The 13,237-nt window shown below is 44.2% G+C and overlaps 1 protein-coding gene across 2 annotated transcripts in view; it reads right to left on the bottom strand.

Annotated features, from left to right (window-relative positions):
* The window catches only part of LOC133413834 (FERM, ARHGEF and pleckstrin domain-containing protein 1-like), a 59,426-nt gene that overhangs the window by 43,514 nt on the left and 2,675 nt on the right, over nt 1-13,237 (bottom strand). For both annotated transcript variants that reach the window (XM_061698685.1, XM_061698693.1), the window contains exon 2: nt 9,327-9,541. In XM_061698685.1, coding sequence (XP_061554669.1) covers nt 9,327-9,500 — 174 coding nt within the window. In that variant the 5' untranslated portion in view covers nt 9,501-9,541. The remainder of the gene's footprint in view (nt 1-9,326; nt 9,542-13,237) is intronic.

Here is a 13,237-nt window from a genome sequence, read left to right as displayed (position 1 = left end):
GGCAATGCCGACTATTGCGTAACACAGAAGAGATTTGTGTGTGGGATGCTGGCATGCTCCTTCCATGTGATCAGTTGGTATGGGAAATAGCAACTGAAGGCTCTCATTGGTAGTACTATACAGTGTACTTGCTACAAAATCCACAATCAGAATCAGAATCTTTATTTGCCAAGTATGTCCAAAAAACACACAAGGAATTTGTCTCCGGTAGTTGGAGCCGCTCTAGTACGACAACAGACAGTCAATTGACAGAGAACACTTTTGAGACATAAAGACATTGACAAAAAAAAAAAACAGTCACTGAGCAGGAAAGGGTTGCTTCTTATCTGGTAATGCCGGTACATTTTATTATTATTGTTTTGACAATTGTGCAAAAAGATGCAGAGTCCTCTAGCACTTAGAGCAGTTCGAATGACTAATATTGCAATAGTCCGGTGCAATGACCATTGTGCAAAGGGCGCCGAGACTTCAAGGAGTGTATGCGGTTTAAAGTGACGAGTAGTGCCATAATCTGGGACAATGTTGGTTGTGCAAATGTTGCAGATACTCCTCAATCAGTGTGCAAATGGAGCAGATGCTACTCTGGCATGAGTGGCCAGTATATGCACATTGTGCAGCATGGCGGCGAGACAACTACAGTGAGTGCACGAGTAATGTATAATTGGCCCCACAGAAATGTGACAACGAACTCAAGTCAAAAAATTGCCAGCATGTTGTAATGGAATTGTAGGTTAGGTGTTTAAGAAGTTGATCACAAGAGGGAAGAAGCTGTTGGAATGTCTGCTAGTTGTAGTTTTCATTGATTGGTAGCACCTACCTGAGGGAAGGAGCTGGAAGAGCTGGTGACCGGGATGCGGAGGGTCCGAGAGGATTTTGCACGCTCTTGTCTTAGTTCTGGCAGCGTGCAAGTCCTCAATGGTGGGTAGGGGGGTACCGACAATCCTTTTAGCAGTTTTGATTCTCCGTTGCAGTCGGAGTTTGTCCTTTTTTGTAGCAGCAGACTGTGATGGAAGAACACAGGACTGATTCGATGACCGCTGTGTAGAACTCCCTCAGCAGCTCCGGTGGCAGGCCGTGCTTTCTCAGAAGCCGCAGGAAGTACATCCTCTGTTGGGCCTTTTTGAGGACGGAGATAATGTTGGTCGCCCACTTCAGGTCCTGAGAGACTGTAATTCCCAGGAACTTGAAGGTCTCGACGGTTGACACAAGGCAGCTGGACAACGTGAGGGGCAGCTGTGGCAAAGGATGCCTCCTGAAGTCCACGATCATCTCTACAGTCTTGAGAGTGTTCAGCTCCAGGTTGTGTCGGCCGAACCACAGCTCCAGCCGCTCCGCTTCCTGACGATATGCAGACTCTTCACCGTCCTTGATGAGGCCGATGACAGTGGTGTCATCTGCAAACTTCAGGAGTTTGACAGTCAGGTGCGCTGAGGTGCAGTCGTTCGTGTAGAGAGAGAAGAGTAGCGGAGAGAGGACACAACCTTGGGGCGCCCCAGTGGTGATGCTGCGTGTGGATGAGGTGGCCTCCCCCAGCCTGACCTGCTGTGTCCTGCCCGTCAGGAACCTGTAAATCCATTGGCAGGTGGCAGGAGAGACGGTGAGCTGGAGAAGCTTGGAGGAAAGGAGTTCAGGGATGATGCTGTTGAACGCTGAGCTGAAGTCCACGAACAGGATCCTCGCGTAGGTCCCTGCACTGTCGAGGTGTTCTAGGATGAAGTGTAGTCCCATGTTGACTGCATCATCCGCAGACCTGTTCGCTTGGTATGCAAACTGCAGGGGGTCCAGCAGGGGACCTGTGACACTCTTGATGTGGTCCAGCACGAGGCGTTCAAAGGACTTCATGACCACAGATGTCAAGGTGACAGGCCTGTAGTCATTTAGACCCGAGATTGCAGGTTTCTTGGGGACTGGAATGATGGTGGTGCGTTTGAAACAGAATGGTACTTCGCACAGTTGCAGATATCTATTGAAGATCTGTGTGAAGACTGGAGCGAGTTTGGTCCACGCAGACTTTGAGGCAGGATGGGGACACATGGTCTGGGCCTGCCGCTTTGTAAATCTTTTGTTGTTTGAAGATGCATCTCACATCCTGTTCATGGATGGTTAACGCAGAAGTCAGAGGTGTGATTGTGGTCGGGGGTGCGGCCGGGTGGGTGTGGGGTGTGAAAGTGTGCTATTGTTCTCAGCTTGGGGGGGGGTCGTCGCTTGTAATTAGTCAGCGATTGGAATGCATGCTAGACTGATTTAGAGTTGTTAGCGCTAAACTGTTTTTCCAACTTTGCTGCATAGTTCCTCTTTGCAATGTTAATTTCTTTATTTAGCTGGTTTCTAGCTCGATTATACAGGGCCCTGTCCCCGCTCTGATATGCGTCCTCCTGAGCTTGGCGAAGCTGCTTAAAGTTAGCAGTGAACCACGGCTTGTTGTTGTTGAATGTGCGAAATGATTTTGTTGGTACACACACATCTTCACAGAAACTGATATAGGATGTAATAGTGTCCGTATATTCATCCAGGCTGCCAGCTGAATTTTCAAAGACACTCCAGTCTGTGCAGTCTAAGCAGCTTTGAAGTTCCATCTTTGCTTCATTGGTCCACATTTTCACTGTTTTCACTGTAGGCTTCGCGCATTTAAGTTCTTGCCTGTACGTCGGTATTAAGTGAATTAAGCAGTGATCAGACGAGCCCAGGGCTGCACGAGGTATAGCACGGTATGCGTTTTTTAGCGTAGTGTAGCAGTGGTCTAAAATGTTATTTTCCCTGGTAGGACAGTCGATGTGCTGCTTGTAATTAGGGAGTTCGTGGTTGAATTTAGCTTTGTTACAGTCCCCGAGAATAATGAGGGGTGGTTTTTTTCAATTTCGTTGACTTGTTCGGCGAACGTTAGCAGTGCGGCGTTCGTGTTAGCTTGAGGTGGAATGTAGACGTCAGCCAGGTTGAATGATGCGAACTCACGCGGCGAGTAGAATGACTTACAGTTCAAAAACAGCGACTCCAAACGCGGGCTGCAGTGTGTGCTGAGCTCTGTGACGTCCGTACACCATTTTTCGTTGATATAGAAGCATATCCTGCCGCCCTTTGTTTTCCCTGATGATTCCATGTCGCGGTCTGCTCGATGAATATGGAAGCCGGGAAGCATGACGGCGCCATCGGGTACAGTGTCGCAAAGCCAGGTCTCTGTAAAGCACATGGCGGCGGAACGTCCGAAGTCTTTACTGGTCTTTAACAGAAGATGAAGCTCGTCCATTTTGTTGGGTAGGGAGCGTACATTCACGAGGTGGATCGACGGGAACGCCAATCTGTGTCCTCTCTTGCAGAGTTTCACCTGAATGCCGGCTCGCTTCCCTCAGTGGCGCCGTTTCCGCCTCCATGCGCCGAAAACCGCGGACGCTGCCCCGGTAAGTAACTCGGGGAAAAAACTGAGCAGATTTGCTAAAGTTGGTGAAAGAAAGTCCGGAGTAGCCTCCTTGAAGGTTAGCAAGTCTCCCCTTGTGTGAGTGAGTCATGTAATGTCGCCAAAGACGAACGAAAAACAGAAACAATACTAGAGAGTGCGTTACCGAGGCGACCACACTGGTAGGCGTCATCTTGGTGTTTATTTTCGCCCATTTCCTCTCTTTGCAGCAAGCCACTTCTTTGACAATTGTGCCATGTTTTTGTGGTTTAATATTACCAGAATAATGTTGTAGAATTAAAACAATTGTTAAATTCTTCCCTTGTTAAACTTTGACTTTATTATCATAACATTACAACCTAATCTTGGAAACATGCGACGATAAGATTGTTGTAATCCTGACAAAATATTCTTTGTTCATGTAAAGATTACAACTTTGTTTTAATTACAACTTTATTCTAATATTGCATATTATGTGAAAAATTATGTATAAAATTATATATTGATTAAAAACAAATGAATAGTGTTAGGAATGTTCAAATGACTGTACCTACTACAGTATAACTGGGAAAGAAACGAAATGATTTTAACTTCATGTTGGCCTCACATGGGCTCACCACCTGTGGGAGGTGCCATAGGGGTCGGGTGCCGTGCGAGCTGGGCGGTGGCCGAAGGCGGGGACCATGCCGATCCAATCCCCGGCTATAGAAGCTGGCTCTAGGGACGTGGAATGTCACCTCTCTGGCAGGGAAGGAGCCCGAGCGGGTGTGTGAGGTCGAGAAGTTCCGACTAGACATAGTCGGACTCGCCTCCACGCACAGCTTGGGCTCTGGAACCAGTCCTCTCAAGAGGAGCCAGATGAGGTGGCTGGGGCATCTGATTCGGATGCCTCCCGGACGCCTCCCTGGTGGCACGTCCCACTGGGAGGAGAACCGGTCGCCAGCCAATCGCAGGGCACATAGAAACAAAACAACCATTCGCACTCACATTCACACCTACGGGCAATTAAGAGACTTCAATCAACCTACCATGCATGTTTTTGGGATGTGGGAGGAAACCAGAGTGCCCGGAGAAAACCCACCCAGGCACGCGGCGAACATGCAAACTCCACACAGGCAGGGCCGCGATTTGAACCTCGGTCCCCAGAACTGTGAAGCAGATGTGCTAACCAGTCGACCACCGTGGCGGCACTGAAGCTTTATAAGTGGTTAAAAAAAAGAGGGAAAAAGAAAAAAGTATGCTGGTTTTCACGTCACGAGTATGCGATCTTGTATTTCTTCACATTGCAAACTATATCACAGGGTTACAAAAAATGTAAATGTCATTTGCAGCCCTAATGTGAATCAATAAACAGTTTGTGCATTATGATCTAATGCTGCATCCAATTCAGTGTGGCGTGCCTTCTGGTGTACCCACCTTGGCCACAGGGAGGCAGTACTGTATAATACAGCAATGCAGAAAAACAAATAAGAATAGACTTCTTCTACTTTAGTACTACTCAGTAAATTGATGTAACATTTGTCATTTTCTGTAGAAGATTAAGAATATATGCCTGTGAGTATTGTTATACTATCTGTCTACATGTATTGTTCCACCACATGCATGCAAATGTCCATTGCTAATAGGGTTATAAAATCATGGCTACAGATGCTATTAGCATCTTCCATTTGTTAGAATTAAGCTAACAGGGGCATTCATATGACAATGGACTTTGGTTGTTTTAAACACACAAGATGTCATTCTCTTTGTTTTAGGGTCAGTTTGACCGCAAACATCAACTAGGAGTGGCAATAAACAGCTTGAAACCTCTTTTTTGATGAAATGTTCACTATTTGTCAAACTGCTGCTTATTGTGAAATGAGACTCGCTCCAGTCTTCACACAGATCTTCAATAGATCTCTGCAACTGTGCGAAGTACCATTCTGTTTCAAATGCTCCACCATCATTCCAGTTCCAAAGAAACCTACAATCTCGGGTTTAAATGATTACAGGCCTGTCGCCTTGACATCTGTGGTCATGAAGTCCTTTGTACGTCTCGTGCTGGACCACCTCAAGAGCGTCACAGGTCCCCTGCTGGACCCCCTGCAGTTTGCCTACCGAGCGAATAGGTCTGCGGATGATGCAGTCAACATGGGACTGCACTCATCCTAGAACACCTCGACAGTGCAGGGACTTTCGCGAGGATCCTGTTCGTGGACTTCAGCTCAGCGTTCAACAGCATCATCCCTGAACTCCTTTCCTCCAAGCTTCTCCAGCTCAGCGTCTCGCCTGCCATCTGCCAATGGATTTACAGGTTCCTGACGGGCAGGACACAGCAGGTGAGGCTGGGAGAGACCACCTTATCCACACGCAGCATCAGCACTGGGGCACCCCAAGGTTGTGTCCTCTCTCCGCTGCTCTTCTCTCTCTACACGAACGACTGCACCTCAACGCAGCCGGCTGTCAAACTCCTGAAGTTTACAGATGACACCACTGTCATCGGCCTCATCAAGGACGGTGACGAGTGTGCATATCGACAGGAAGTGCAGCGGCTGGAGCTGTGGTGCGGCCGATACAACCTGGAGCTGAACACGCTCAAGACTGTAGAGATGATCGTGGACTTCAGGAGGCATCCTTCGCCACAGCTGCCTCTCACGCTGTCCAGCTGCCTTGTGTCAACTGTCGAGACCTTCAAGTTCCTGGGAATTACAGTCTCTCAGGACCTGAAGTGGGAACCGGACTATTGCGAGATTAGTCATTTGAACTGCTGTAATTGCTAGAGGACTTCCATCTTTGTGCACAATTGTCAAAAAAACATTACAAATCATTTGTACCGGTATTACCAGATAACTAGCAACCATTTATTGCTCAGTGACTGTTTTTGTCAATGTCTTTATGTCTCAAAAGTGTTCTCTGTCACTTGACTGTTTGTTGTCGTACTAGAGCTGCTCCAACTACCGGAGACAAATTCCTTGTGTGTTTTGTGGATAGACTTAGCAAATAAAGATGATTCTGATTCTGAGTTGAATTTAGTTTACTGCCACCATAACCACCGTATCTTGAAAAACTAAAGAGGAAAAAAGAAAAAAAGAAGTCACTAGTATCTCAAGGCACCACTGTTATTAATCTTGATATCTAACCCAAATGTTTTCAGTCTACAGCAAAAATACAAGGACTGGCCCCCTTTTTCCAATACTTTGAAGAGGGTGTGTGAATGATGTACAGTAGCTGGGGACTCTTATATCTTCAGTCTTGAGTGAGTTGAAGACGTGACCTCGCCTATCACTTCTTTCCCTTAAATCTCTCCCCTGTAGCCTGTAGCCTATCATGGTTTGATCTCACTGTCTCTCCCAATCACAGATCATAAAGCCACAATCCAATCATGCAACAAAAACCCCACACAGTAATCTTGTTGCGCCTGAACACGCACAACCATCTTGATCTTTAAAGCCGCTGGTGTCCACCAAAGAAATCCGTCATGATGAGGATATATTGGACAGTCTTTTGCGGATTAAGGTCAAGTAAAGATGCCGGATGAGATGAAATTATTGACTGGTTAAACACCTGTGGTTGGGAAAGGATACTATCAGGAATTAGGAGTAGTGGCTATATCAGAGCATTTTTACTACACATGCGCCAACTGATCCAATTGGACTCTGTGAAGCTGAGGAGTGGGGGCCTTTGACAAAGCTCCCCAGGTTATATGAAGATAGTTCAGATGTCTGCAGGGTTGTTCGTGAGTGCAAATTAGCAAATGGGAATACACGTTCAATATTAGTAATTATCTGGAATGTCCTGTCATTGCAAAACAGCAAAATAGGATTTCAAGTTATCTGCCGTTTAAAATGAATACCACGTTCCCTCATGAGAGTGTGGCTGAGCAGACATTCCTGTCTGATTTTATTAGAAACAGAAATATCTTTTAGATAAACCAAAAACCTGGACTGTGCTGAAAGAAAAACACAAAAATTGTTCAAACCAATACCAACATCGTCAGTGTGAGCTGCTTATCTTTGGATTCACACGTTAGGTGGGACAACGGCACAAACATGGCAAGGGACATGATTAGGTGAGATAATGGCGTCCTTGTTTTCACAGAATCAGTGATAAGCAGTGAAAGTGTTTAATTTGCATCCTGTCATTGAGATGCTTTTTCTCCTACACTTTTTGCCACAAATATGACCAAGCGCTACTCGGCAGACAGTAACTTGTATTCTTCCTTCCTCCAATTCATGACTATACTTCTATATTTGAGTGACACAATTAAGTGGCTGAATTTCCTTAATATAAATAAATGTCAGGCTGCATCTCTAAGTCAATGCCATTATTACATCTCCTGGCAGCCTCTCTGAGGAGCCTTTTCACCAAACCAAACAACATTACATCAGATACACTAATCTTAACAAACCAAGGCTGTCAACATTGACTTCTTTTTACTAGAGTTTTTTCAATACAGTAGTATTACAGTATAAATAGAAATATAATTCATGTAGGTATATTTACGTATAAAATACTACCTGTATGTGACTTTCACTTTGTTAGTTATAGGTCTAAGTAAAGCAATTTATGTGGGGATATTTTTATATATTTTATATATTTCCTTGGAATTACAGTCTCTCAGGACCTGAAGTGGGCGACCAACATCAACTCCATCCTCAAAAAGGCCCAGCAGAGGATGTACATCCTGCGGCTTCTGAGAAAGCACGGCCTGCCACATGAGCTGTTGAGGCAGTTCTACACAGCGGTCATCGAATCAGTCCTGTGTTCTTCCATCACAGTCTGGTTTTGGTGCTGCTACAAAAAAGGACAAACTCCGACTGCAACGGACAATCAAAACTGCTGAAAGGATTGTCGGTACCCCCCTACCCACCCTTGAGGACTTGCACGCTGCCAGAACTAAGAGAAGCGTGCAAAATCCTCTCGGACCCTCCACATCCAGGTCACCACCTCTTCCAGCTCCTTCCCTCAGGTAGGCGCTACCGATCAATGCAAACTACATGTGTTGCTCCACCATTTGTTTTTAAATATCTGTTGCTTAAATAGTTATAACAACGTGACATTGATGCTATTAGCCCGTCTATGGTGTTTTGTGTTGTTTGTTGGCATTAAGCTAAGCAGACATTCCTAAGCCAAAGCTGGTTGTATAAATACACAACATTTAATGCGCTGTTTTAAGTTTAGCTTCAGCGTAAATTTCAACTGGCAGTGGCATTAAACGGCTGAAGCCTCTTTTTACAAGACTTGTTAACTATGTGCCAAACTGCTTGTGAAGTGAGTTGAGGACAGTTCCCCACCACCATACAGCACTTGTATCTAAAATATTTTCTCAAAAGTCAAAGCAAAAAATAAATAAATACATCATCCAAACGATGACCTGTATCTTGAAAAACGCGCAAGTCGGGTCACTCATATCTCAAGGCACCAATTATAGGTATAATAGTAATAACTAATTTGTGTATATTTTCGTAGTGATGGACTTTGTTACCATAGGTGGAAATAATGTAATTTATGTGCACATACGTGTAGACGGTTTTAACTTTGTAGTCTTTTCTTAACCTTCTTTCTCACCTACCACAGGGACTCCAGATCAAAATTAGCTACAAAGCTATAATGCGGCACAGAGGATCTGTACTTTTGAGGGTTTTATTTGTTTGTTTACATGGTTCCTGACAAATAAACTTACTGTATATAAATAAACTTACTTTATGGGCATAACCAGGAAAGAGTATGAGACATGGCTCAAAATTCCATTCTCGTGCTTGTCAAAAAGACAGTGCCAGAAAGAAGACAAAAAAGGAGAAGAAGCAGAAACTGCTGTACCCAAAAGACATAACTAACTAAGTAACTAGCAACAGGACATATCAAACAGTGTTAAGCAGAAAGAAGTAAAGTCTGCACACACAAATTATTAAAGAAGGATTAAACTAACCCACAATATCTCACACACTTTACTCACTGATATCTGGAAGACTTCCTGTGTGTCATCCAACATCTGCACCCTGATAGAAACTTTTCTTCCTGGTGCCTGTGCGGGCAGACGCAGGCCAGGCTCCAGGGTGGACACCCCGAAGCTGTCGGGAGCGCCGAGCCTCTGGCCGGCCGTGGATGGTCTGTCAGCTGGTTCGACCATGGCGAGGATCGTGGCTGCTGCTCTCGATCTGTTCCCGTCTACTGGAGAAACAAAAGAAGGGCTGTGATTCTTCTCCAAATGGCTGGCAGATTGTGTCTGTTTTTCCAAATTAAACCGGCTGCGACCTCTTCAGTCAGCCATTCGGGTATTTTTATATTCTGCTCTTTAAAAAAGCAGGCACATTCCACTCAGGCATTTCCGCAGACACCCAAGATTTTAGATGGGCCCTCACTTTAAATTGCACTTTATTATTGCCTTTTGCGGGTGTGTAAAAACATGCATTTTACAATAAGCAGCATGAAAGCTGCTGGAAGTTGGAATGAAATGTATAATAAAAGACCCCTAATAGTTATCCTGCACACTATGGTTGCAATGTAGAAAACTCTTAGAAGAAGGAAAGTAAATTTGTCCTGAAAATCTTGTTACTTGCTGATGAGGGAAATATAAAACCATTTTCACTTGTAATTTTTTTGTTTATTAGTTGGGCCAAAGGCATGTGCATGAAACAGTGGTGAGACACACACAGGTGGGATTTATGGCGTTTTCCTACAAACCAACCAGTCCAAACTTGTGTCAAAGCTTCACAAGTAGGGCAGATGAGACACGGTCTGAGAATACACAAAGACAACCCCCAACAGACATACAGCAGCACACGAACCCTCAGCAGCCCCCACCTCTATCCCACACTTGATAAACCTCTGCCTCAGACAATAAATATCCTCTCAGACGGTCTGTGACATCACGTCTGAGGAATGTTTTAGAAGAAAATCCCGACAAGACACACACATACATGTTTTTAGCCTCTAATTTAATAAGGAAAAAATGAAAAGAGCTTCCTTTTCTCACTTCTTCCTCCAAGGTTCCATTTGGTGACGTGCCTGCAGACCGGGAGAAAACCACCCCACTTGAATATACTGCCCTGACAAATCAATATGTTTATTGGAATAGGAAGCGCGTACATTTATATATCATGCTGATTAAAAGGTCATGAAAGGAAAGCCTTTCGGATTTTACGTTACACACATGTAGCCGTTCCCATGCAGCTGAATGAACAGACCTTTGTAAATATTTATGGTTGGTACTTTCGGGATGTCCCTTTGCTTATGCCTGACATGGGAGGTCTGTGTTGTGAAGACAGCAAACAGTGGAAATTGAATTTAAGGTACTGGTCTGATTTTGAAGTCACACACACTGACAAAATTGTTGGTACCCCTCAGGTAATGAAACAAAAACCCATGATGACTAAAATAACATAAAACTGATTAAAGTAATAATCAGAATCATCTTTATTTGCCAAGTATGTCGAAAAAACACAAGGAATTTGTTTCCGGTATTTGGAGCCGCTCTAGTACAACAACAGACAGTCAATTGACAGAGAACACTTTTGAGACATAAAGACACTGAGAAATAATGAAATGAATACAAAATTACTGAAAAAATAAGCAATGAAAATGAGGCATTGTTTTCTTTTTGTGGTCCCACAGAATTATCTTAAAAACTATAATGAAAATGGCCTGGACAAAAATTATGGTACCGTTAACTTACAGTAATATTTTATTGCACAAGATTTTGAGAGAATCAATGACTTCAGTAAGTCGCAATAAGACTTTTAGCATGTCTCAACAGGTATTTTTGCCTACTATTCATGAACAAAGGGCCTTCTCCAGAATGAATGTTTCAGCTTCTTCACAGATGTCCAATATTATATCAGGACTCTTCAGATTAGTCTGATTTATTTTAATGTTTTTATTAGTTGTGTGTTTGTGTCTTTATCCTGTGGAAGAGACATGACCCGCAACTGCGATTTAAGTTTTCTGACCTAGGCCAGTAGATTTCACACCAGATTGCCTTGATAATCTTGAGATTCCTTTGCACCCAACACAGAATTAAGACACCCTGTGCCAGATTTTGCAAAGCAGTCCCAGAACATTTGTTAGTGTACTCTCTTTCACAGTAGGTACACTGCTCTAGTCTTTGTACACAAGGCAAAGCCAAAATTGTTGATACCCTTTTTAAAAAATTACAAACCCACAATCATAAAAAGAACACTATCCCAGAAGCATTTCATCAAATTCCAGTCTCGTCAGTTTCAAGATATTTTAGTGATGATCCCCCCACCCCCATTAACAGATGGGTACTTATTATATCTTGAGGGCCCCTCTCTCTTGGTTTGATTCTTTAATAATTTAGATTAAAAAGCGCATGACCTCAGCAGTAAAAAAATAAAAATAAAATCAGGAGTAATCTACTTTTTGAAGACACTTGAAAAACATAAGCAGAGGTGTTGGTCCTTGTTTCTTCTTCTGTGATCATTCAAAGGACAAGAAACGTCAAATCGCAGGCGCTTTATAGCCCCAATTGACCAGGTGACATTTTACTCTGGCAAACATCAACAAGTCAAACAGCACATCTACAACACCAAGCATCGAGTTCTGCAAGCTGCATGTGAAACCACAAGGATAAACAAAGTCAGCTCCAGTCTCAGTCAGGACCTCCTCTATGATGGCAATGATGAAAAAACTTCACCAATATTGAGGATGACACACACTCGTTGTTACTTTGACCCATTTCTTGGATCAGCGGGTTGGGTGAAGAGCGGAAATGGGGAAGGCGGTAAGAGGCGAGAGGGGAATACTGAGCAAACTAGTGACATGGGCACAAAGGAAGCCACTGTGGGAGCTTCTAACAGCGACGCTTTCACTAGGAGGGACACTCACACAGCCTTTGAGCTGGTGTTGAGGAGAACATTTCCCAGGGGTTTGTGGGAGTCAAAGCCAAATCTGGGGTTGGCATGCAACTGTGGGGGGGGTCTACTTGGGAGCCACAAATACATAACATGGAGGGGAAAGTTGCATTTGACAAGATAAAGTGCTGGTACTTGCACTGAATGTATTGGCAATCAAAACAACACACGCTCTTCATCACGTACGTTGGAAGAGGCCGTTAATAAGCACAAATGACACACCTACAAAGAGGTACAACATCCAGGACCGTGTAACAACTCTTAACGTGAACGGTGAGATAAAGAATAGAACACCGCGTGCTTCCACTTGCAGTTATGCACTCGTCAAGGTCATTTAGCTGCCCGAAATGAGGATTTTGACTGAACAAATCAAAAGCCCACTAAGGGTAAGAGGTGTGAGATGAGAGGTTATGCGCCCTCTGACCTCACCATGGAGGAGGAGGAGGAGGAGGACAACAAAACAACAAACAACTACATGGGCCCTTCGTGAGATCATTACACTGGAAAGGAAAGAGTTGGTTATTAGTCATGTAACCTTGTGGATTTGCTGCCCAAAAAGGGACAAAAGGTTTTTGTATAAATTGTATAATATAAACAAGTCTGTCCAGCAGGGGTGTCCAAAGCAGCTCTGTGGTCCATTTTTTTAGCTGCTGGAGTGGTGTGTCGGAAAGGTGTGGGTGTCGAAAAAGTGGCCAAGTAGTGTGTGAAAAAAAACTTTAGTGTGTGAAAAAAAACTTTATTAATAATAAAGTCACATTTAGCTTAGTTAATTCTGTGACCAGGCGGGACCTTGGGCAACTGGTTAGAGCGTCTGCCTCACAGTTCTGAGGACCGGGTTTCAATCCCCGCCCCCGCATGTGTGGAGTTTGTATGTTCTCACCGTGCCTGCGTGGGTTTTCTCCGGGCACTCCGGTTTCCTCCCAGATCCCAAAAACATGCATGGTAGGTTAATTGAAGACTCTAAATTGCCCGTAGTTGTGAATGTGAGTGCGGA

This window comes from Phycodurus eques, chromosome 1 (genome assembly GCF_024500275.1).
Source record: "Phycodurus eques isolate BA_2022a chromosome 1, UOR_Pequ_1.1, whole genome shotgun sequence".
NCBI classification, from domain to species: Eukaryota; Metazoa; Chordata; class Actinopteri; order Syngnathiformes; family Syngnathidae; genus Phycodurus; species Phycodurus eques.
This window is presented reverse-complemented; position numbering and strand designations above follow the sequence as displayed.